The 25961-nt window shown below is 34.1% G+C and overlaps 1 protein-coding gene across 1 annotated transcript; it reads right to left on the bottom strand.

Annotated features, from left to right (window-relative positions):
- Positions 1-707: 707 nt before the first annotated feature.
- On the bottom strand, positions 708-25721 carry LOC106143595 (ras-related and estrogen-regulated growth inhibitor). The gene is made up of 7 exons (XM_060945244.1): positions 25548-25721; positions 9446-9538; positions 8541-8597; positions 8177-8277; positions 5150-5344; positions 3468-3645; positions 708-3254 (listed from the first exon to the last, which is right to left on the bottom strand). The coding sequence occupies exons 2-7, from the start codon at positions 9516-9518 to the stop codon at positions 3151-3153; spliced, it is 708 nt and encodes a 235-aa protein (XP_060801227.1). The 5' UTR covers positions 9519-9538; positions 25548-25721; the 3' UTR covers positions 708-3150.
- Positions 25722-25961: the final 240 nt, after the last annotated feature.

Genomic DNA, 25961 nt, shown 5'->3' with positions numbered 1-25961 from the left:
TTATCACAATTCCCAGGTTTAAGGATTAACAGGTGAACGCAATACCTTACATACGAACACTGAGGTTTCCAGCGGAACAAATTTCTAGATTTTTTTTATTTATTCTTTAAAATCTTGCAAACTATCATTACCATATTATATTATATCTTAAAGATACCAAATACGTCGGTGTTCCTGTATATTTGTAATTTCTATTCGCCAAAAGGTACATAGAAATCAATGTTGTGTAAGACTTCGAAAATGAATATAGGACTATTTCTAAACGTCCATGACAATACGATGTTTTATGGAATATTCAAGAAAAGTCTCGTAGGGCGTGGGAAGCCCTGTTTATCAGTCGACTAGCGTCTTTTATTTGTCTTAAAGGTCATGAACCTAAATCGATTTTGAGTTATATATTATTAAATGAAGATTGTTTTATAATGATGTTATTATATAACTGTCGTCATCTGTTTTGTAGGAGTTCTTGTCATTTGCTCACCAAGGGTCTCGACTGAGTAAATCACATTAAGATGGTGGGTGGGTGGTGACGAAAGTGATAAGTATACTTTTCAATGTGGCCCTATATTTTCTTCAAAAAACGCCCATTTTTCTGTAGTAAAAATCAATTTCTAGTCTATATAATGTAAAAAAAGGGTGATTGATCGTAAAAAAACACGTAAATAATTATCTTACGAAACGTTTAATAGTATATTAAAGCTAGTCATTCAAATTATATACAACTAATCCAATCAGTTCCGACTCGTTTTAGTCTGCTTAACATTAGTACTATCTATCAACACTTCAGATTCTTGCCATCATAAATGCGTAATATGACACATTTTTTAAAATAAAATTATTCCCTTTTCAAATTCTCTCTCGCCTTCTATTTATGTGTGGGTGATATTTATGAATAAAGAATTTCTTTTTTTTACATATTTAGGTGTTTGAAGGTAATTTAGATCAGAATAATTTTACTTTTTAAAGTCGTAAGTAGTACCTAAGAGTGTATTGACACACCCACACATAACGAAGTGTGCGTAAACAAGAAAAATATCATAAATTCTTATACAATATTTAAAACTTTTCTTAGTTGAATTTTTATATTAAAAAAATGGTACAAATATGTACCAGCTTTTAATAATTAAGATTGGGTTTCTCGATTAGGTACGAATAGCAAGACATCTCATTAATCTCTTTATCGAATATTAAGATAAGAAAACACAGAGTCCAAAATGACCACCCTGCCGCCTTAAGGAGCAGGTCTGTTAAGTATTCTTATATCAGTTTTAGATACAACACGCTATTCAATATCTCCAGATGTAGTACAATAATTGAAGTGTCAAAGTCGATCATTCTTGCTTCGACTATGAAATCTTTGCAGGTCACGGTTTCATTATACATTCATTTATTTCACAGCCCTTATGCTAAATGACTAGACAAAAAGTATGTACCTTAAACAGCAATATTCCACACATATAATGCATGTTTTTACAGAATTTTCATAATATACAACAAACAACAAATTATATAGGTATAATGATATAAATTTAAATATGTACCAATATATAAACAGCATTAAAAAGCTTTCTTTATTTTTCATTATATGAAAGCAGATGATTTCTAAAAAAATTGGTTCGCGTTGTTTTTTCAAAGCTCAAGTCATAAATTTCTAATGATTTAAGGACCATATTACTGTATATCCGAACCATTTACGTATGTCAGTAATTCAAATTTATTTACAATTATTACACGATTGTAGTAAGACTAAGAATAGTGCGTTCCATACATATTTGGTTCGGGTTTTTCGGTGTTTTCCTTTTTATAAAAGCTAATAAGCCTTTAGGCTATTTTATTTAGAGTCCGAAGATGTAATTATATTTTAAAAATAACTATATAGCACATATGCTTATACTTATTTACACTGCTTACACATCAACTACTTTGTAAAAGTAGAAAATTTTGGTACAAAAAGTTTTTAGGCCATGTCGTAGGTACAATACACCGAATATTGTATTTTGAATACAAACTCGTAAAGATTCAGCACCTCAGCGTACAAAGAGAAGCTCTCCACCCGTTGTTGAAATTTATCCAGGAATGAAAGTCGGTAGGGTACCATAAAATTATTTTTACATCAGTACCCACGTAAAAGCACCCATTTCAATTTATGGTACTATAAAATTTACAGTTATGTACCTGAATCTGCCGGGTGGCTAACTGATCAAACTATCTACAATTATAATATTTTTTACAATATATTAACATTAGTTTACAAATAACATGTTATGAGTATTATTTAATAAATATGATGAATAAATTTTTGAAATTCGATAAAGTTTTGGCACGTAATACTATTTGATGATAATTTTGTAAATTATATACTTATAACAATTATTGTCAAAATTTATTTTAATAGAATATTTTATTACACATCGTATTATAATCATTAGATTACGCATACTAGGTACATGAATTTCATAACACGAACTGGTTCACATATTATAATGAAACACACATATTTAAAAACTGACATTAATACAAAGCAGTTAAATATTGATCGATATCTGAAATGGCACATTCATTTGCTACATGAACTACCTGACACAGGTATAAAATTCTTCCAGATTTACCAAATTACACGACACATGAATTGTATGATTTCATATACTATTTATGCGTCTAATTCTGGTGGTTTCGCTTATACTACTTAAGTTAGACTAGATCCAATCTTTGGTGAGAATCATCAGGTTCGAAGTAGTTCAGTTTGGTGATACCATCACCTAACACCAAGACCACCGTGAGAGCGGCGGTAATAAAATTAATGGAATAGAAGGCTCGCGTTACTAAGCACCAGTCGAAGAGCCTCGCATCATAACCAGCTCAAAATCCCCTATACGTTCTTTATAGCCACATTTGCGAACAACCATATCCACGCGACTAAGAAACTTTCCTTATGCTTAGGTGGGTACTTATTGTTCTAAAGTCACCTTCAGATCAAATGAGATTCTAAGTTCGGTTCAAGACCGGTCAAAACTAATTAGGTCCATTTTAGATGGCGGCAGATAGGGGGGCGGGCGACATGAGGCGGGCGGGCACGGGTAGGCACGCGAGCCACACGGCGCCGGCGCCGGCCAGGCATCAGCGCGCGCGGTGCGCCGGCGCCGGGGCCGGTCAGGGCGCCGCCGCCGCTAGTGGCGCGCGCGCGGGCGTCGGCACGCGCGGGCATGCGACCATCGACCCGCTGCGGCTCGCTAGGCTGGTGTTGTTTGCACCACCTGCAATAAAGTCATCGAATTATAGAACCCTGCTAAATATATTGGTTCAAAAGCATTTATTCTGATATTAATATAGCATAGAGGTGGACATTTCCAGAAAAATCATCGATTACTTTTATTTCCTAAAAAATTCCGTTATAGTCTCAAGATATGTGTAAAAGATAGAAGTTAAAAGGGATAAATTGCTGATAGGTAAAAAAGATTATTAATTACCTATGAGAGAGCCGAGCATCTTAGTGACGGAGAACTTGCGCGTGCGCTGCGGTGCTCTCACTTCGGCGAGCAAGCGGTCGACGCACCGGTACAAGTCGCCCGAGTTATCAGCTACACTTGCTTCACTGAACGAGGCACCGTGAGCAGCACTAACTGTCTGACCTTCCTTTGTAGTTACCTGTAACAAGGTATGATAGTATGTTATAATGCTACCTGTAACATGGTATATGTATGTAGGCAAAACAATATTCTCCTATCGGTCAAAGACCAACGTAATAAAACGAAAATATTGCTAACTTGTCGGCTTACGTATAAAATGATTCATGGAAATAAAAATGAAACATGAAGAGCTATAGAAATGAAGGCTTTCATAAACCTTGAGAAAACTTTGCTGACAAGTTGGAGCTTTTGCGTAATAGCCTCTTTCAATAGGCAACTGACTAATTTTGAAATACTTAGATATAATAACAGTGATTTGATGAACTGAATTAAATCGAAGTTACAGCAGACCTCTTTTCATGAATTCGAAACTCTACACCACTTTGTGCTCCAGATATACCAACCCGATCTTAACTAAAACTTCTTCTATTTTTGACAATCGCAAATAGACTACCACTACCTCTGGCAATCATATATCAAGATACTAATTTACAAATTCCCTTGAATATGTTCTTGAAGTTTCAACTTCAATACGTTTTCAAACTGGCAGGTTTTCAATGGGACACTCTCAGTCACTATGCTTGTATTTGAAGGGTATCCAACGAGATTTCACCTATTGTGTAATGTGGAAACTGTCTGTCAGTAGCATTATATATAGATGTACATATTTATGTGTGTACGAGGCCCCAGCGCGGGCCGCGGTCTATTGTCTTCGTCAGAACAATGTCTAAACTTTAGCATCACTTCCATCAACTGATATCAATGTTTTGATGCAAACAGTTCTATTGTATCATCATTTGAGTTTAGACGATAGACCATTAAATTCCCTAAGAAAAGAAATTAGGTAATTACGTATATGTTATGACAAGAAAATAAAAATATCTAAAGAAAAGTCCTTAAGGTACCTTATATCCTACATTGAAAATAAATCTTTTTCGATTTCTGTCACCAAACCACCCCAAACGAACTTAACTGAATAGTAAACCTGTTCGGTTAATCATTGAGATTGTAATGGAGAAATAAAGTTTTTCGAATTAGTTATAACGGTAATTGAAATTAATCCAAACATTTTCATTACTTATTAAAAACTAAAGGTTACAACAGCAAAGGTCCTTATTGAACCAGACCGAGACAGTTGAAATCATTATTTGTTCTCCGCCCACGCAAATATTTGCTAAGCTGTTCGCAAAGTTTGTCTTGTTTCGCAATCTTCCTTGATAACACAATTTCTAAAATATCGATTTTGAATTACTTTCGTATCTCGTATATCACGCTCGGTGTGTCACGGTTAACGTGAATCTATGCAAAGCAGAATTGTCCTGTTTAGTAATTCCATCATATTATTGATTAACTGTGGCGTATAAAAGTACGATCGAAAGTATGAAAAATGTTTAGCTAGAATTTTTGATATTAAAGCTGTTTACAATGAATGAAAAAAATAAAAAATAAAAGTAAAAAGGTTTTTATTTTTATACAATTAATTGGCTTATTTATTGTACTAGAATGTCCAATGTCTAACATACCTGTCGCAAGTGGTCCAGATCTGTTTTGTTGCCAATGAGGGCGAGCGGCATGGTCGCCGGAGTTCCCGCGGGGCCATGGGCTGGGCTGCCAGTCTGCGGCGTCCTCTTCAAGGCTTCTAGGACTTGAGTAGCGTACTCGAAACTACTCCGATCTGTCACAGCGTATACTAGGAGACACGCGTCTGCCCATTGGATCTGCATCAAAAGAAATTTCGGATTAAACAAGATAAGAGGTACCTATAATAAGAAATAGAATTCCATGATTAAGCCATACAGCTGAACGTGGCCATACAAGACTATTGGCTCTGTCTACCCCGAAAGATAAAGACGTGATTGTATGTATGTATAATAGAATAAAGTAAAATTGTTTTGTGTACATAGTTGTGTGCGATTAAAATAATGTTTAGACATTGGGAGGTGCGCCGAGGAGTTATTTGACATGATGCCAATACACGTATTTTACCACCGAATTGACCTGTAGACCTTGAGACCAAGTTTTCACACGTAAATTGTTATTTGAGATGGTGAGTGTCATACCCTACACAATATGAGTCATCGCCACGCGGAAGAAGAAATTATATAGGTCCATATAAACAACGGATGTTATCTATCTATGAATCTCGTTATTGTTACAAATATTTAGTTATCAAGTTATTGTCACAATTGGCAATCCATCAGATGATATAGATCCCCAATCGAGTCCTACAAATAAGATATCCTAGTAGCAATCTCAAGTTAAACAATTCGTCTGTTGGAGCTCGATATGGACTGTCTCAGATTCCAGTCTGGAACTAAAATAGGCTGTTACTATGCGCGTATTGTTACTTGAAATCGAGCATTATTCTAACCGTTTCGAGATAGATAGTTGAGATTTCTTATATTTTTTTATTATACATTCATAAAATTCACAGGATAGTCGACATAAAGATAAGACAGTATGTGTGATTAATTACTGCGTTAGAGCCAAAATTCCGCGTTAAAATTGGCCGCGCGGATTCAGGGGCCGCCCACGGCTCTATGATTGGCACCAGTTGAGATTACACTGACCACTAGCCAGTGTAATCATAACATGAAGAGTACGAGAATAACAACGAAAGAATCTCTTGTTGCTCTACCACAAAATGATCGTGGTGTGAACAAGAGAGAGCTAATAGCAATACGATTATTAATTTCTACAAAGAGTCCTAAGTCAACTTTCCCAGAAAAAATATTACATTTTTCTTGATTTTACGAGAAAGTTGAAATCCTGATAAAGTACTTCCCACATTTAAATCCCCTGTCTGCTAATTTGCTAAAGAGCATACACTCAAAATTTCTTTCCAAGAATTATTAATTTTCTTTTAGGTTCCCGAACATCCTGTTGAATAAATTCAAGGTAACGCAGTATAACACGGCTTTTCGTTCAAAATATACCTACAAGAAAAGAGCTCATTAGCTACGTGTATAAAATGATTTACTCCATGTAACCCGATACATTACATTTTCCTTCCGATACGGCTTTTACGAAGTATAAAAGATTCCTGTCTCGGCATATTCTCATGTATTTGTCGTCAAGCCAACGACGGGCCAAGCACTTGGCGACAGAAAACGTAATGAAAGATCGATAGCCTAACGTATGTAAGATAAACTCGTGAACTAAGCAACTGAGTTACGAAATATCATAAACATATTAACAAAAAAACCTTATTTTAAAATTACTGTAAAATATAACTTCAAACGATAATAGTATGACGAGAATTTCCATAAATATTTTTGACAAATGCAATTAAAGAATTCATCGATTTTTTTTCCTTGAGTAGCCATTTATTTTTATTCGATTGTGGGATAGGAACCGATGTAGACACTGTTAGTCATGTATGTACGTAGGTTCTTATAATGAAGTCACAACCCGTTCCCCGATTTTGAAGTGATAACAAGAATTTTTAAATGAACGCCATAAAAATCTTTAATTTGAAAATCTCAATTTAGTAGTTGAAAAGGTCGGTAAGGGTTTTAGGGTGTACCTATCTCAAAAATGTACCTGTAGTATAACTCGAAATAAGAAACAAAAGGCAGACAGTTTTAATAAATCTGAGACATCCTTATTTCTGTTTGGGCACATGTTTCTGCATAGGGTTGTAAACACGATGACTCACAAACAGTGCATGCTCACGGTGGGTCACTGGAACGGCAACAACAAATTCTGTTCCTCTAGCATTATATTTGCGAAGATTAACCCAGTTGTAAGATCGTTAAACGGGTTCTACGTTTTATAAAATGTTTGTTTGCGGAAGGTACACCGCGATCGTAACTATGATTTGTGTGCATTCGGCCGATACCCCGTGTTATCATAACATGTAACAAATATGTAAGAAGTTATTATTCTGAACTCATTCCCGTTTGAAAACGAGATCGCGGATTGTTTGAGCATTACGAGGTTAGTACTCATAATAAAACAGTTATGTTAAAATTTCCATGATTTCTTGATGTGTTTGATGCAATAAATTAGGTGCTTTCAATTCTAACTTTCTAATATTATTAAACTTTGTAGGTTACTTAAACGAAGCGAATTTGATTATTTTTTGTAACTCTAAATAAGACTGCACGAAAACATTAGGTATCTAAACAAAAATGAAAAAAATTATCAGACCCGTCAAAGTAATTCGAATCTAAAACTGGCCGCAATAAACACTCATAATAATAACCTTGTCGTTATTTTTGTTATTACAGACATCCTTAATCTCACCGTGATTTACTACGCGTATTATTGTTCAGCCCTCGGAGGTTAGCTTACATTTGTTTAAACTCAGCAAGCGAAGGTGAAGACTGAGGATTCCTCCGACAAGGTTAAATAGAATTGCATTAACCTATATACAAATTAATCAGTTTTATTTGTAGATCCTTTGAAATCCAAGTCAAAGCGAAGGTTGTCTTTTTACGATTGTGTGAAATAGTATGATTCATTAAAGTATAATCAATTACAGTGAAGATAAATTTCTCACGATTTTGATACCTATGTAAATGTAGATGAAGAAATTTAATAATTACCTGCTCCGCTGGGAATTTGTCGGAGTTGGAGCCCGAGACATCGATCACTTCTAGTTCAACAGGGGTGCCATTGATCGGCACTGTCTGCCTGTACAGCAGATCTGTCAAAAAATGAAGGCAGCATTAGATATGTTGCACTTTCATTGAGCAATATCAATAAAAATTATCATATAGTTAAAAAAATGCATCTTTACACGCGTAGCTTCAAACACTGTGTGTTTTCACTGAAATGGGCAAACAGATTACTATAATGAAGTTATAGGATTTTTGCTGCTTCGAAACTAAATTAAAAAATGTCAAGGTATTTATTATTGTATGTTTAATTATTATTGACAATTATTTAGATTGCCAAATTATAACATACCTGTGTTTGAGTGATATTCTCCTATATATCTTCTTGTTAGATAGCGGACTATGAGGGCTGTAACAAAAAGGATACAATTTAATAACACTATAAGTGCTTGTTATATATCGTACAAACTTTATTTGGAATTATGGGAGGTTTTCTTAAAACAACAAGTAAATAATCTAAATATTAGAAAAAATGCGACATGATTCGAATTTACAGGCTGGTTGTCAGAGGTTGCTCGTAAAACGACTACAGAAGTAGCCACTTCTTAGTCAAAATTATTGTGTTCATGACATCCAATATGAATGAAATGCAAAAATTGATTTTAACGTCATTTCAAGATATTAGTATTAAGATACTTAAACAACACCCAAACTTATAAAAGGATTCGCTATTTTGAGGTAAAATCGATTCTATCTATTAATTCTAGTTTGATATTTATTATTCAGAGACTAAATTATTTCATAGGTCAGTTGAAAGTAACGATATGAAAAGTATAAATGAAATACGAACTTTTATTTCTGAATCATGAATGCGACTAGACTCATTAGTCTTTTATGAGAACGAATATGATTTTACCCAGAACAGTTATTAGATTTCTGGGCACATGGAAACAGGTCGGCTCGATAAAATTAATTAAGTTCAAAAAATTGCGTAACAATAAAATGTGTTAGTTTTAAAAAAAAGTTTATATGGCTCTATAAAATAAATGAAGATAAATTTTTTGACGATTGATGAAACCAATTAGATTATGACAAGAACTCGCAAGAATTTGGGTCGCGACGGTTTGCGGCGAGGTAAGATTTGCGAAAAAACATTAGAATGTTATTGTACAAAACAGTTGTTATTTTTAATATAATTGAGGTCTAATTTTAAAAGAGTGAGTTACGTCGTCGGGCGTTTTTTATGTATTTTCTTACCGGACTTGCCAACGCGGGCGCTGCCAATGACGGCAATTCTCACACGCGGCAGATTAGCGCGCTCGTCTCTCATTGTGAATGAATGTGTTGAATCTGAAACAATGACAAAAGATGTTGTTACTACTCGTATATTTTTAACCAGCAATAACCGTATCATTATCATCATGATGTATAAAAAGAAAATCCTTAATTAAATAATTGTTATTTATATATATAGTAAGTATAGTGAGTATAAACTTTGAATCGTTTCCACGTTTCACATGAATATAAATGCACTTCATTGGAATCATTAAATGACGATAACTCTTTGCTCGTTTAGTTTAATTAACAGAGTAGTACCACGTCATATGCCACTCAAAGAAATGGCGTCAGTAGAACTTAGTAACGTCTGCACACGGGAGATCCTTCACGTAAACATATGAATATTCGTTTATTTCTGACCTTTGTTTGTTTACTGTTTGTTATTTTCTTGAGAATCATTAGTAGGCACGTTTTCATGATAAAAACTTTAAAATCATTACGTTACACGGAAATATGATTACGTCTGATAGATGATCGGAAGTAAAAAACATGGCGTAGGTATTGATTTGTGATTTTTCTCGCGACAGTAAATAAAAGTTATACTAACGAAGATTTATTAGTGTTTCTATAAGTAACTGATAACTGGAGAAACATTTAAGACAAATAATCCAATTTGACTTAGGACCTAAATTCCTTGGTAGATTTTGGTGGTTACAATTAAGACCTAGTAGATGTTTTTATAGACTGAATGAGGGATGAATGAGGAATTAGTAAAGACTATTCTACGAAGGAGGATTATTGGATAAAGTCGAGGTTCTACGACCTCAACATGGGATAGTGAAAAGAATAATAGGATAGGATGGATGAATAAGTATACACATATGTTATATAATCTATCCGTTTGGTGCACTGTCACTATACATACTATCGATACGATATCGTTTCACTTTAGAAAATTGTTGATGGTGCCTTGTTGACGCGTCTATTGATTTATAATTATATTCTTACATGATTCTATTAACTCGATAATCAAGGTACAACGAAAGCTATTATATGGTGTCTAATTTGCCAAGTCACAACAAGTAACAACTTGTAATATTTCTATTTTAGTGCTGTTTTAGTACTGATTATTGGGTTCTCCCATTCAGGTAGTCCTATTTCTACAATCCTTCATGGTTCATTCCAAGACGTAAATCTTTGTAAGAGGAGCGTGGCGTTTAGTTTCTAGTGGTCATTCGCTTCCATTCATTAGTTTCTCGGATGACGTCCGACCAATGGAGCGCGTCATTGGAACAGTAATTACTGCTCTTTCAATGACACTTAAGTACTTCGTAATTCAACGGAAGGTTATTAGCTGATCTATCCTTACATCTCGTAAATTGTTACACTTGTTACCTGAGGACAAGTGAACACAGATTGATATTTATTTGCTATGTTTGATCATCTGTTTTAGAAGACATGTCTAATTGGTGATTTAAACCGTTCTCTAAATTAAGTTATTATATATAAAATTTACAGACAACAAAAGCATTATAAATATAATTCTTTGTGTTTGAGGAATGCTTCACATTAAATATTTTTGCGAGTAAATAGGCTACACTAACCATTTTGTAAATATTATTGCGTACTAAATTAACTTTTCCATGAACACTCATTCATTGACACAGAATTTTCGATGCAAATTAAAAATAGCAACCAGTTCACTCGATCAACATTAATCATGTAGTATGAGCGCTGAAAATAATTCAGATTGACCTTTGAACTTATAGTTATTTATTTAACCAAGATCAAATAAAATTGTAATGGAGAGTTATGTATCAAAACTTTTGAAAATTTATTACATCGGCCTTTTTAAGCTCATAAGTAACATTTTTATTTCATTAACATTATACTAGCAGAAAAAACATTTGCACGAAACTTTGTTCGCGTGGGATTTGTTTTCTCTGTTCTTCTAGGGGATAAAGATTCGCGTACTCAATTATACCAATACTAATTTTAGTTTATTTACATAGGTTGGTTAACAAAAACGAATTTTATTAGATTTGAGAATAGTGGGGCAGATTTCGAGATGACTTTTAAGGATTTGGGGAATTCCAGGGAACCTTAAATATGATACGAAGTTTAGCTAACCCGCAAAGGGTTAATTAAAAGGAATAGGTACCATTTTCCAGTTAGAACTGCAAAGTTAAATATGAGTGTGACATGGGGAGAGAGTTTCACCGTAACAAACTGACCAGTAAGCCATGCTCTGGTGTTTTTATTTTTAGTTGGTGCGTCAGCCTACGCTGGTTGAATAACCTTACATTGCAAATTGACGATTTGACAGTCTGACAATAATGCTGCGATATGTTTTGTATACTATGTTGCGTTGGATAGCCCAGCGGGAAACTTTGAAAATGTTTTAATAATAATAACAAAGGCTATCAGACGCATATGGTTTCTAAAAATGGGAGTTTACTACTTACCTCATGTCTTGTTATCCTATATTTAAAAAAATATATATTTCGCTTTGCCTATCATTCTTTTTTATTTACTAATTCCACTAAAATTTTCACATTATAACACATATAATAATTTTCACTAACGATGCAAAGAAAATTATGAGTAAATATATTACAATTATAAAATTTTCTGATGAAATATTTTTCCAGTAAACCTCTGCAATTGTACCATTTATTTACGACATGATTTAATGCAGTACAAACAAAACAAACAAGCCCAGCACATATTTATAAATTTGTTTTGCCACGTTTGAATATAAATTGAATGTTCAACGGATTCTATTTTCCAGGTCGATGTATTGCGCATTGAATGAAAACGTACGGTCGTAATTGTGATTCGTGTTGTTTGTCCCGGCTTAAATCATTTGTGCCCGTGTGTACCCGACAGGTGTCCCTATGAGTAAACAAGGTTCGTGTATTCGTAACTACGACATTGAGTGATGTACGCAACATTTGACCCTTCGCCGTTACTTTTAAAGTGATGTAATAACAAAAGATTTTTCCTTATGATTACGTGAAAAACTTAGAGAAAATATTAAGCGTTTTGTGAAATTTAAAATGAACTTTTGGATTCCTTGTTCTTCTTTTTCAGTTTGTTTTCAATTGTAATGTGTGGAGTGTTAATAAATACCACTAATAAATATTTAAATGAATAAATTGTGGCGCAAGGAAGCAAGAATCTCTTTTTCAAAATTTGACGAAATTGAGATGTAAATTAGTTAACTTTACACAATTTATAAAAGTTCTTGTCATAAATTTGGCACTTGTACGCAGATTATTTCAAGGATTTAAGATTTTTATATTAGATAACAAGATTGTGTGACGCAAACGCGGCAATGGATTACGATTTGTGAATGAAATGAGCTATCGTACAAATAAAAACAGAAATAACGTAAATATGAAACATAATTGCGACTTTACATAATATATTAGTGTGCAATAAAATTATTCATTCAAAACATTAGTGTACAACAGTTTAATATCACAGGCTAGGATATGAGATGCCATATTAATGTAGACATCAAACCGGGAGCCGAGTTTAATTTATTGCTATCATATTTTCATAACCTGATATCGTTATGCAGCTTTTATTATATTGTTATCTACTCGCAGGTTTGTTATATTTATGAGAGTAGTGGATATTGGAAGTAAAACAATGGTTGTAAGAGTTGTATTCCTTTCGGGCATTTACTTGCCCGAAATAAGTCCTGATCGAAAAATGGGGTGTACTTAGAAATACGAATACGTGCAATCCTTTTGTTCTTTGCTTTTAATAATACAATCTCGACCCAGCTCAAGATAAAGGTAATGTAAGAAATATAAAAATATTACATGGGAAAGAGATTTGCAAATTATCGAGACCAATTGAAAAATGTAAGTAGTCAAAATTTTACTTGAATTAAATTGACATTTTCGCGGCTCTCATCTTATTGACGTAAGACTAATTTTAAGTTAGCATGGCGTTCTCTAAACACGCTTGTATGAAAAAGTGCGGTTCTGTCGTGGAGGTGATAACTACGATCGCCTTTATTTATGTTTGGCGCCAACGACAACCACCGCGCCGACGCGCCGCGACGATTCCCGCCCAAAATATCCGCAGAGAAAACTTTTTCATTTGACGCGTTCGAATTGCTATAATTCGCTTCCTGTCTGCATCGAAAGTGTTAAGTGAATTAATTTATATATCGCTGACAAGCTTCCGAGGTCTTATAAATATTTTAAAATACTGTCTTTTATTTGTGGAAACAAAATAAATGTAGTCTTTAGTTTATGTAGTTTCTTTTGCACAATGATGTGAAAATATCTGTATAAGGTCGAGTAATTTTCACGGAATCAGTTAAAATTATAATTTTATGCGTTATCTGAAGAAGTTACAGTTGCCAAAAAACTTATATAAAATAATGTTAGCTAGCTATGTACTTATATCCTGAAAAAATTAAATTCATTACTGAAAACATTTCATTCATTCATTCATAATCACGTCTATATCCCTTGCGTGGTAGACAGAGCCAGCAGTCTTGAAAGACTGACAGACTCGAGATTCAAATAGTAGCAGGTTGCTAGACCATCACCTAAAAGAAGAATTCCAAGTTAATAAGCCTATCTCTTAGCCGCCTTCACGACATCAGATTCATTCTTTTGAGAGACTTCATTCGATGCGGAAAATCAGCTGTTTGTTCTCTAACACGTAGATTAGCGAAAGCAGGCATTAAACAGTAGTCCAGATATAAACAAGTAGGTAGATCTGTACTTACAACCATGTCAAATAAACAGAGGACTTAAAATTGTGACGTCACACCACCGGTCAATATGTTTTGGATTGAGCGCGTTGTTTACATTCAAAACAATATTTGGCTATAGGCATGTGTCAATAGGTATGGAGAAGAAAATAAATTTTGGGCTCAACGTGTTTCGGCCCTCACGTTGTATCGACCCACGTTGTCTCTTAAAATAATCAAGATCACAGATGGATATGATGTCTTTTATCATGGATATAGAAATACTTCAAAATCAATAATAAAAAAAAACAGTTCGGACTTAAATTTGTTGAGATTCTGTCGACTTATCTAGAGATATTGACATTTCAGAATGTTCAAATTCAAATTCAAATTCAAAATTTTTATTCATTATTATAGGATACTATTATATCGCTTAATAATTGTCGTATGATTTAACAACATTGGTTGACGTCAAATAAATTACTTAAAAACTAAGTTTACTGCCGCTTCCAAGGCGTCAGTGCAGAAGAAGCGGTTCCGTCTTGATCTTTCCATGTTTGCCTACAGATGGTAAAATGTGGTCGTCATTTAAAATATTCATTTATGTCGGCGGACAAATAGACTGATTATGCCATAGCCGACGACATGACAGACATATAACCTTTTCTATATTTCACCCTATTGTCGATAGTCGATGCCCTGAGTGACACGTCCTTTGAATAACTTTGTTTACGCTATTACTAGGGATTCACAAAACAAATTGCTCACATTTTCTGTTACATAAAATAATTGAGATTTTCCAAAGTCTGTAACGGTTTTGAATTGTAGATATATTTTTAATAAAGTATTGTATAAAATGCGAAGGAAAAATATGATAACGTAATGCGAGTGAAAGCAGTCTGGTCTGGCCCTCACGTAATTCGGTCGCTCACGTAACATAACCCTTTAATGTCAGGGTTCTGTTAGACTTACCCTCGGAGAGTATGAACCATTAGGTAAATTCCACGCTGACACAGTTTATTAATGACTTTCGCAGATTTCCAAGTTATCTTTATGATATCCACGAGTAAAGTTTTGTAGTCATTAAGTCAAAAATAACTTTAACAATAAAAAATGGAAAGAAATGAATGTGTTCAATATTGAGATCACCAAGTTTTAAGGATACAATCATAAGAGCAAATTTTACCATAAATTAAACACTAAAAGAAAAATAAAATGATATCTTATCCATGAAACCGAAACAAATTAGGTACGGGTATTCCATTGATGTCATGAGGGTTTAAATTTAGAATTTATAGGTTTGTCTAGAAGATCTGATCATGAAAACAGATAAGGCAATACATTTCCAGAACGGCAAAAGGTTAGCGATTCGTGGGCACGGAAAGCGGCGGCGCAGGTTAACAGGCGTGTTGCCAACCACAATCCTAACTAATATTATAAATGTGAAAGTAAGTTTGTTTGTTACCTTCACGCGTAATCTCCTGAACCTAACTTCTAGAAAATCGTGTACATATAGATAAATAGATATATAAACTCTTTATTTTCTCTTTATTTATTTACACCAAAAGAAAAAGAAATCAGATGTATAAAGACACTTAGTGTCTGGCGAAGGACATAGGAAAGGATCTTTTATTCCCGTATAAACTAAAGTCCCTGTGGGATTTGCGAAAAACCTGTATTCTGTTGTAGGTGGCGTCAAAACCGCGCGGCTAAGCCGCGGGTGAATACAGGTGTACTATAAAACTAGAGTTTTCAAAACACAAAATATTCCATTTTATTAAATAATGGAATAATTAAGATATTTCCTTATATTGTAGCGAAAAATATTTTCAAGCTCGAACGATGTTTTGACCACTTATAAAATTTTTAGGAAATGTGTACTGTGACTTACAACGAAAATATATATTTTTATGACAAAACAGAAAACTGACTTGGTATTAGAAAAATTAGAATTAGACCTATAAAAACTGAAGGGTTGGCTACACTGCTTAGCAGCTACTTAGTGGGCGCCGAGAGTGGGCGGCGCGGCGCGGCGCGTGGCTGCACGGATGCCTACTGAGACTAGACTACTGTGGGCTCGCCTGCGAAAAGGATATTTTTAATCTTAAAATTGACGTATTAAAGTTAGTTTTCTCTCGCTTTTAACTGTAATCATTTAAAACGGTGCGGCTTTTAAAAACTAGTTCATGTAAAATGTTGGGAAATACTTCTTCTAAATCTTCATTATTTATCTGACTCAAAAACTTATACAATATCCTTAACTTTCCTTACACCAATGAACTTTAAGACTTATGAAAACAATAACATATGTAAGTATAGAATGAATTATATCCGTCCATGCGAGTTGGTTATCGTATTTCAATTAGGTGCGCAGCTGTTGCCATCGATCTGAGTTACGTATGTAATATGAATATGATCAACGCGAGAAACTTCAAAATCGATCAATTCATCATTTCCAACACTTGCCAGAAAATTCTCAAGCACTTGCGTAAGTACACGTGTTAACCTTATCGTTCAAGGATACTCTCTAAGGCTCGACTTGGAGGGTAAGGCCTTGGTGTAAATCGCCGACTCACGCGTATAATTCCCTTCTGGAAGGTCACTAGCCAAGGTCCTGGGCCTTGGATGACGTCATGACACTGGCAGTGGAGGAAGGCCGGAACGCATTATATATTACGTAAAAGCCTTCAGTGCTTTCCGTAAAGCAGTATTAGTTTCAGAGAACTTGACTCGCATAATTTATCAACAAGGCGCTGTAAGTGTTACACAGGAAATCTAGACAAATGTTTGTTAGTCTTTTGTTACAACGTTACCGGGAACTGTAAGAGCAAATCTTCTTTTATGAATAACAAGCGAGCGATAATAAACCTACTTAAACGTTTTTTAATAGAACATCTTGTTACGGGCTTGAAATTATTTTCCGTGCTCAATTTCATGATTACTTTAAACATTACATAAATAATAGCGCAATTTGTATCTCAAAATTTATGTTACTTTGGATTTGAACTGAAAAAAAAATAATATTTAGATCGTAAAGTGTAGGTGAGAATTAGTAGCTGGAGGAAAAATTTTGTGTTTTTCTATTTTCTATTTCTAGGCTCCTCGGCGCTTTGTTTTGACAGACCCGTTGGAGCTTCCGTGATCCAGAATAGTCTGTTGACGAATATGACAAACGACATTTTAAAAACTTGGAGTTTTTAATGACTGGTTGATCCAATTTAAGGACAACACAGATTTTTTGTATCAGTATTTTTTTTTATTTTTCAGTATGTGTTTAGTTATTTGTGCTTTCGTTATCTATGGGAATGTGTTAATATTTTTTTTTCGTTTAAAAATAATTATCACGCATGTGAAAGACCAATATGAATACAAGACTTTAAATCCTACTTATCAATTAACCAATTCAAAATCTATTTGCTTATATTTCGTTTTATAGCGTTTCGTTTCTAAAGTCCTACGAAATTCTCCGGACTATACGCTAGATATGATACTAAGAATTATCTTGCTATATATTTATAAAAATCTGCAATTATAATTAGACTTTATTCTATTTAAGAGACAGACTTTGTTATAGTATCAACAGATTAAGTTTCTTTCACTGTTTGCTTGTTCGGAGGTGCTTATCCTCCCGAAGTCATCGCTCTCGGATAAGCAAAGGACTACTTTAATTACTATTTGATTGTACTTTGATTAAGGGCATTGCACCTTTATATTAAATCGCTAATTCTAATTAAAATCTCAATGAGAACAATTTTCCGTTCGTGTCCCGCGCTATTAACGCGATTTACTTGCCGGTAATATCTTTTCTCGTTTGTTGTTAGGAGCGTCGGCGTTCGAATCGGTAAGGTTCTCGTACTTTACTGTTGTAATGCGTGATGCGCATAAAGGCAGGGATTCAAATGATACCTCGGCCATGTACCAATGACTATTTTCGAAGTTATATACATTACCTTTAACACAAGCCGATGTTTTTACGGCGAGGGAAAACATCGTGAGGAAACCTGTACATTCAAGTAACTGGATGTGTCACCATGATCGATCCAATACGGGTAAGGTTTCCATGTAAAGGTTGCGGAAGTTTGATGGGTTTCGCATCATTTAAAAACCTAACTCATCTTATCCACGATCCGTGGTCGAAGTGGCGAGGATGCAACTAAAAACAGGAGGAAGAGGAGAAGTTATCCGGTGTGAATGACATATAATTATTTATCCGTTCCTATTTTAAAACACCTAATTGAAAGTAGGAGGTGCATTAAAACACTTTCTTATATTAATTTCATACAACGCCGTATTTTTAAATGTGATAAAGAAAATACAAAATAAATACAAAACGTTTCAAAACAATAATGCATTTATATTCTTATTTGGAAATAGATCGTCATAATATGAATTGTATAGGCTGAAAGAAATCTGAAATACCTCTGGACGGACGTGTTTCCCGCGTGAGTACTCCACGAGGTAGCCTGTCGAGTTAAAGATAATTTATGGTAGACTCCGGGGCTCTGGCTTCGCCCGCAGCGCGTACGCTATGGGAAATACTACAAACATTTTAGGTGACGTAATCCTTGCACCACGTGTAACATGGTCATCAGATTCTCATACGCAGCCCTGACCAGGTATTATATACAACTGAAAAGGCGTAAATACTGACCTCTCAAAGTGCAATGTCACTCTCGCCTAGCAATTTTTTAAGGACTGATTGGAATTTATGCCACATTTTCGCTTCATTATGAGTTGTTGCCAATCTTACAAAAGTATTAGTTTAATGTTCAGGTTTTTAAGGTAGAAGTATAATGTAACCTTTCATTATTTACTTTCACTTAGATTCTTGAGAATAAATTATCAAAGATTAACCTTTAAACGATTTGAAAACGCTAGCTTTTCCGCATTATATTTGTTCAAGAAATTTTGCAAACAGTCTTTGTTATTTAATATTGTATGTACAAGATAAAAGCAATGTTTCAATGAAAACTCTTGAAATGAAAACGTTTGCACTCCAACCTCATACTAAGGCGAACTGGCATGAATGAAATGTGAAGGTTCAATGTTATTTCGATCGTTTACAAATATCCCCGTGCTGTGACCTCAGCTGCAAACAGAGGATGTTGATACTAAACGCATGGATCGAGGTGCTAACTTCCGTACTTTATGCAGTTACGAAATCATGCTTCCAAACATTTACTGGTAAGTTCACTCAGTCTCGGTGCAAGGTTTAACATAGTGATTTTGTAAATCCTATAAATAAAAATTTTGCAAAATATTTCCATGACGAAACTTTACCATATATACCTATTCTGATAAATTGTAGGATCTTATTTAATTATAGTGATATTTTTAATCTTCATGAAACATCTGCCAGGTATATCAGTATCATGAAAATACGCACTTTAAATTACTATGCACTGCAGTACACTTATTTAAAAGTAGGTAATAGGTTAATGTTCACGAATGAACCATTCGCTATTTATAATTTAGTAAATACTCTAAGATTTGAACAAATAATTTTTCAAGAGATTTTCACTGAAATTGTTGTCGCGTCTATTCATCAATAGAATGTCAAGAATGTTAAATGGTTTTCTGAAGCTGCCCGATACCCTTCAGCCAATGTCGGTATTTGTTGTAAACTTGACCTATTTACACCTAACAATAAACTTTAACCCAGTTATGAATATTGCTCAACTTCGAGTGACTCATGTGAGGTTGCTGCTGAGTAAGAAATTGGGGTAATGAGATTTTTCAGGAGCGCAACCGTATCAATGTACTTCTAACGCTGTTGTCCTTCGCCCAAATTTAAAATGAATATCTATAAATTTCTTGCGATAAATTTTAACGCGTACGGACGTATTTGAAACTATAGTTGAGAAGAAGATGCCTTAAAAAATATTTACACAATATCCAACATTTGTACTTGTATGTAATTATGACACAGATTAGTGTGGTCATATTTCTAGCAAATTTCTAGACTTATATAGAAAGTTGCCATTTCTTTTATCTTAATCATCAAAATAATAAGAAAAAGATACGTCTTCAGTCACCTAATGACAAAAGTTATTTATTATATAATACATACATACATACATAAACTCACGCATCTTTCCCGGAGGGGTAGGCAGAGACTACCTCTTTCCACTTGCCACGATCCCTGCATACTTGTTCAAGAAATATATTATTATATAATATCTATATATATCCTTAACTAAATTACAAGGCTTTTCTTCAAGACGATGTCAAAGTGGGAATTTATTTTGCTTTTATCACTCTTTAAATATTTAATAAGTAAATCACTAAGAGTGCCATTCAGAGTAAATGTGATAGCTTGAGCAGGGTGTTAGGATGTCTTTATTCTATTTATAATTTCTTTTTTGTATCTCTTCTTATATGTACTACATTCATTAACGTATATTCAGATACGTTTCTTTTTAAATGTAATTAAAGATATAATGTGTATTTTATGCTTATCTGGAATTTAATACAACACATAACATGTGTTTCTATAAAACAGGCCCAAAAATCTACTTCTTTACATTTTGATGGGCAATATTTCATGGAGGAAAATGACCTTTCAAAAGACGTTATGTCATTATCAAAGAGACGAAATGGGCGCTTTTATTTACCTTATGGTTTTTATTATGAAAACAAACAGCAACAAATATATTTAGAGCAGAAAATATCGGTCTGTGTGAAGTAGATAGCCGATCGAGTCGTTAACGTAAAACGGTCGAAATTTTCCGATCGCTGCGCTGTCGATATATTTTGGATATAAATATAATAAATACGTCATTCACAGCAAGAGCTGTATAACAAGTTTGTTTTTAATTGAAATGTTTTAATGTACATATGTAGAATTGATTTCAGGAAAATTGATAGGAAACTTTACATATATCATATGTTTCCGCGGAAGACAAGTTTTCAAAAGATTATTGAAGTACTTTCCTTCACCGTGGCCTTTCACGTTGGAGGTTTTAATGATGGAATTGAAATTCAGATTCAGAGAATTCAGATACAGGTTGCTAGCCCATTGCCTAAACGGAGAATTCCAAATAAAGCCTTTCCCTTGAAATCATACCCTTCAAAATTAGGTACGCTTCAGAGTAATGGAATTTATTATCACTTGATTAAATCATACAAGATTTCTTTGCAAACTGATGCATTTATTACAACTACCTTCTATATTAATTGCAAACTCAGGTACTTTTCACTTGTCAAAGAAGCAAGTGGCAAGCACTAAGCTTATATTAGCCTTTTTATCTCATTGTGTCAGGATTAGTTAGTTTATACTTTGTACGTATTTCGTAAATTAGCAGTTTCAGTACAGGTCGAATTATTGCAGATTTAAGTCCCATACTAAAAAAATAAAATAAAAAATGACTAATATCTTTTTGGGCGAAAATTTATAAAACCTATGAATGTGATACACGTAAATGTGAATCACGCCAAAATCTTACAGATGAAATAGATCCTTCTTGAACTTTCTGTTCAAAATAATGCTAATAATACGGAAATACCGTAGAAGTATTTTATTAGCACGGAGAAATTCGAGAAAGTTCGTTTGAGTTTTTGTAAAGCCAAACTTTATCTTTTAAAGAGATTGTTAAAATGGCTGCTTTTAATGTTTTAATTTTTAAAAGAAGAGTTTACGTACAAAGATGCTATAAATACATTTTCGCCACAACAATCTGACCTGGAGTGGAACCACTACCTACAATATCACTTTGTTTACTTGAACACAAAATAAACTCTTTCAGGACCGTCCAACTTGTAAATGAAAAACAAAGTACATATTTCAAAGGGCTTGGAAAATTACACTCAGGTTTATTTACATCAGAGGCGAGTGGTCATTATTATGACCACTTTAAAAGCGATGAAAATAAATAGCATAATCCCGGATTTCCAATTGTACTCGCGGTACGTAAAGCCTGTAACTCCCTTAATTAACACAGTGCTATTTGCGGTAGTCTCGATTAATTTATTATTGCTATATGTTTAAGTAGAATCGATGTCTACACCCACGATGTTTAATATTGTTATTTTTGTATGAGAGCTGTGACTTTTATCGATAGATAAGTGTTAATTTTATTTGTATTCGGAATTCATAGGGATGGAGTACACATACTTAATGGAGGTTTTTATGTAATGAATGATGATTAATTTTGATATCATGTCTGTAGATAGAGTCTGGAGGGCAATCTTTCATTCGACTTATAATGTAGGTTTAAATTTGTGGATCTATGAGGTGTCAATCAAATCTTTAATAGATTGTCCTATAAAGGCTCATCCGATCTACTTAATAATAATTTGCTTAACACGTACAGTTGTCGGTGATACTAAGCCAAGAAGGCCGTAGTGTGACATTACTATTTTCAGAACCGCCTCATTATTCAGTTTTTGATGAAAAAGACTTTGGAAATTTGCTAAGAAAATGCCTAGTGGGCTCCTTTTGTAAAGAAAATCTCAAGTTACAATGGAGCCACGGCTTAACCGAGAAAATGATGGTATAATCTACTATGCTTTGTGCCTGAAAAGTCGAGCAGAATATCAATTTCTAATGCAAGGCAACAAAGAGTAGATTGAATGACTTGGATATGATTGGGCCTACAATTTCCGTACGTAAAAAAGTAAAATCCCGTTTCCGTTCCCGTGGGAATTTTGGAATATTCACTTTTGGTGCATCCCTAGGCCACATAACAAATCTAAATGCCATCAAATGTCTACATTCACGGGATTGGCATGTGCGTTGATATGTCAGTCAATCAGACAAATAGTCAGACGGTCTCTTATAAATTCAGATAGAAGAAAACAAGAACACAATATATCGATATATTCAGTTTTTAAAGTAATAACTGTCGTATCGTTCGCCATTTTCCGCAAATAATCAAATTGGATATCCCAAGTGAATAATTGCGTTGAAAGATGTAATATCCGATTAAGGGAATGTTTTTCATGAGGATCAATTATGTAAATTGAGCCGCAATTGATCGCCGAGTGGATAATGTCTCGGCGTAACGTCGCGAGGTCCGGAGGATTCTGGCAAGGAACGTGACTGACAATAAACATCATTATTTTTCCGTTACCAAGAGGAAATTTCGGAAGCGATATGTAATTCGCTAATTTTATAATTATCTGTGTTTTTACCCTTTGACATTTTGAAGTATTATATGATTTACATTTTAGTATAGGTAATGGAGGTAAAATGGTTACCTACATCTTGTTTTTCTAAGGCGATTTAGACTATTCGTTTTTTTTACATTGTTAGATATATAAAATGAATGTTTAACGATAAAGAAGATATGTACTTGTACGTACATATTAATATGTGTGTGTAAAGTTTATCTTCCGGTAATATTTTCAAAACTAAAAATTAATCATGAAAACTAAAAATATCAATTAGTAAATAAATAATATTGACGTGTTTAATCTATTAAAAACATCTGAAAACAAAAGTTTTACATCCCGAGTGTTCAACCATGGTAAACAAATCATTTGTCCGTCCATCAGAACTGACGATGCATCATAGTGTAACACTGACCAGTATTTAAAGTATATTATATAAAGTAAGTTTATTTAGTTCCCGTGTGGTTCCCGGCAGTGCCGTGTGGTTCCCGGCACCATTACAAAAAAGAATAGGACCACTCCATCTCTTTCCCGCGGATGTCGCAAAAGGCGACTAAGGGATAGGCTTATAAACTTGGGATTCCTCTTTTAGGCGATGGGCTAGCAACCTGTCACTATTTGAATCTCAATTCTATCACTAAGCCAAACAGCTGAGCGTGGCCTATCAGTCTTTTCAAGACCGATGGCTCTGTCTACCCCGCTAGGGATATAGACGTGATCATATGTATGTATGTATGTATGTAAGTTTATTTACAAGATTAAGAGATCAGAGTGAAAATACTTGTGATTTCATGATTATTGAGTTTAGAAGTTACCTTAACTTCTTGAATTATTAGTTTCCGAGAATCAAAATAATACTTATCTAATAATGTCATTGAGAATAACTAAACCTCATAAAGTTTTTAGTGATGAAATACTAGTACAACGACACCAAAACAGAGACACTGTAAGCGTACTGTCAAAAGCTAGATCACCATCTTTCTTTTGCTTCCTCCTGCCACATCCAAAAGAATATTATACAATGTGCTTTTATTCCAATAAAATTTATATGCTTCTTTTTTTCTGCATGCATTTAACATTTGCGTTAATAAGATAGTCGGTTTTATTTGCTAACTGAACGTAAAGAAGAGTGAATGAAGTAGGCAAATGTATGAAATGAGTTTCGCGCATATTTCGTACTCGTATTGATGAGATTCGCGGACTACTAGCCGTGGGCGGCGCTTTCAAATAAAACAATGAAATTTTGATGTACAACATGCAGATAATGGAGTATAAATATACAAAGCGGCTTAGGTTCTCCTTCACTTTTGCTTTAAAAAGGTTTCGCCTCCGTACTATTAAATGTTAAGTATTAGATATCCCAGGTTCTTAGGTATTAGATTACTTTTACTATGGTACTGTTATCGTAAGTACTGTTATAATTTTTATTTCTAATGCAAAATTTAATGTGACATTTTATTTTTTAAAACCAAAAAATTATAAGAGAAATGATGAAATGCAAGAAATTTTGTAAAAATCCTAAAAATAATTTACAGACTTCGATTATTGATAGACGAATACTCTAAAGTTTAAATAAAGAAACAACACTATAGGCTTTTTTAGTAGTCGGCCAAGTTTGGTTGAATAGCTTAATGATGGAATGGAGATTTTAATAGGTTGCTAACCCTTTTACAAGAAAAATACCATGTTTATAAGTCTTTCCTTAGTCGCTAATTACGACAACCAAGGAGAGAAATAGAGTAGTTCTATTAGTAGTACACGGAACTTAGAATAAATAATTAATGAATTTAAAGATACTTGTACTATTAAAACCAAGTATCGTTTCTACATTTTAAGAACTTTTTCAGGAATAATAATAAGCATTTGTAATAAAATCCAGGATATGGGTCGAAAAATATTTAATGTGTTTATAATATCAAGTTTTTATCAAGTGGAAAATTCAGTTAATAAATTAAAAAGAACAAATTTTATTTATATTATGTGTATGTTTTAATATGCACTAGCAGTTGCATCGTACAAGGCTTGCAATCCTGTCATTCAATCCTGTACGTGAATGAGGCTTTCACAGACAGGTGGCTCTATTACGCTGTATTCATTGATCCGATTTTCCTAGAATGACAATTATTCTACTTTTACATTCAGTATCCTCTTATCGATTTGTTTAAAACCATAATTGAAGACCGTTAATTTCTGAATAATATAATGAATTCAACGTAGAAGTCGCGTAAACAATAAATTGAGACAACTCACCTGTTCTTGCAAAAGCCGGTGCGTCGATAACGGTTGCTGCAGGCGGGTCCAAAGACAACAATCACTTGAAAGTCTGAACAGTCACAGCACAGGTATTAGCACAGTCTATATTTCTTTTATACAAGGGTTATTCAGATTTATGTAAAGGACGCTTCAGACGTGGTTCCCCGTGGAGCGTCTACAAGCGACTGATCCCCGCGCATCCGTGCCATCCTATATATACGACATGCCTGTTTTGCTTCGTCCGCCTTCCTCGGGTTATATGCAAAAATACCGGAGGAATCCAGAGCCCAATTCCCTCTGTCACCGAACGGCCGACACAATGGGAGCGTTGATCTCCGCTCCTCTGCTAACAGATACAGCTGACCAATCTCTGATCGTGCTTGACCGAATTATTCTTAACGTTTTAATTAT

This window comes from Amyelois transitella, chromosome 2 (genome assembly GCF_032362555.1).
Source record: "Amyelois transitella isolate CPQ chromosome 2, ilAmyTran1.1, whole genome shotgun sequence".
Classification (NCBI taxonomy): domain Eukaryota; kingdom Metazoa; phylum Arthropoda; class Insecta; order Lepidoptera; family Pyralidae; genus Amyelois; species Amyelois transitella.
This window is presented reverse-complemented; position numbering and strand designations above follow the sequence as displayed.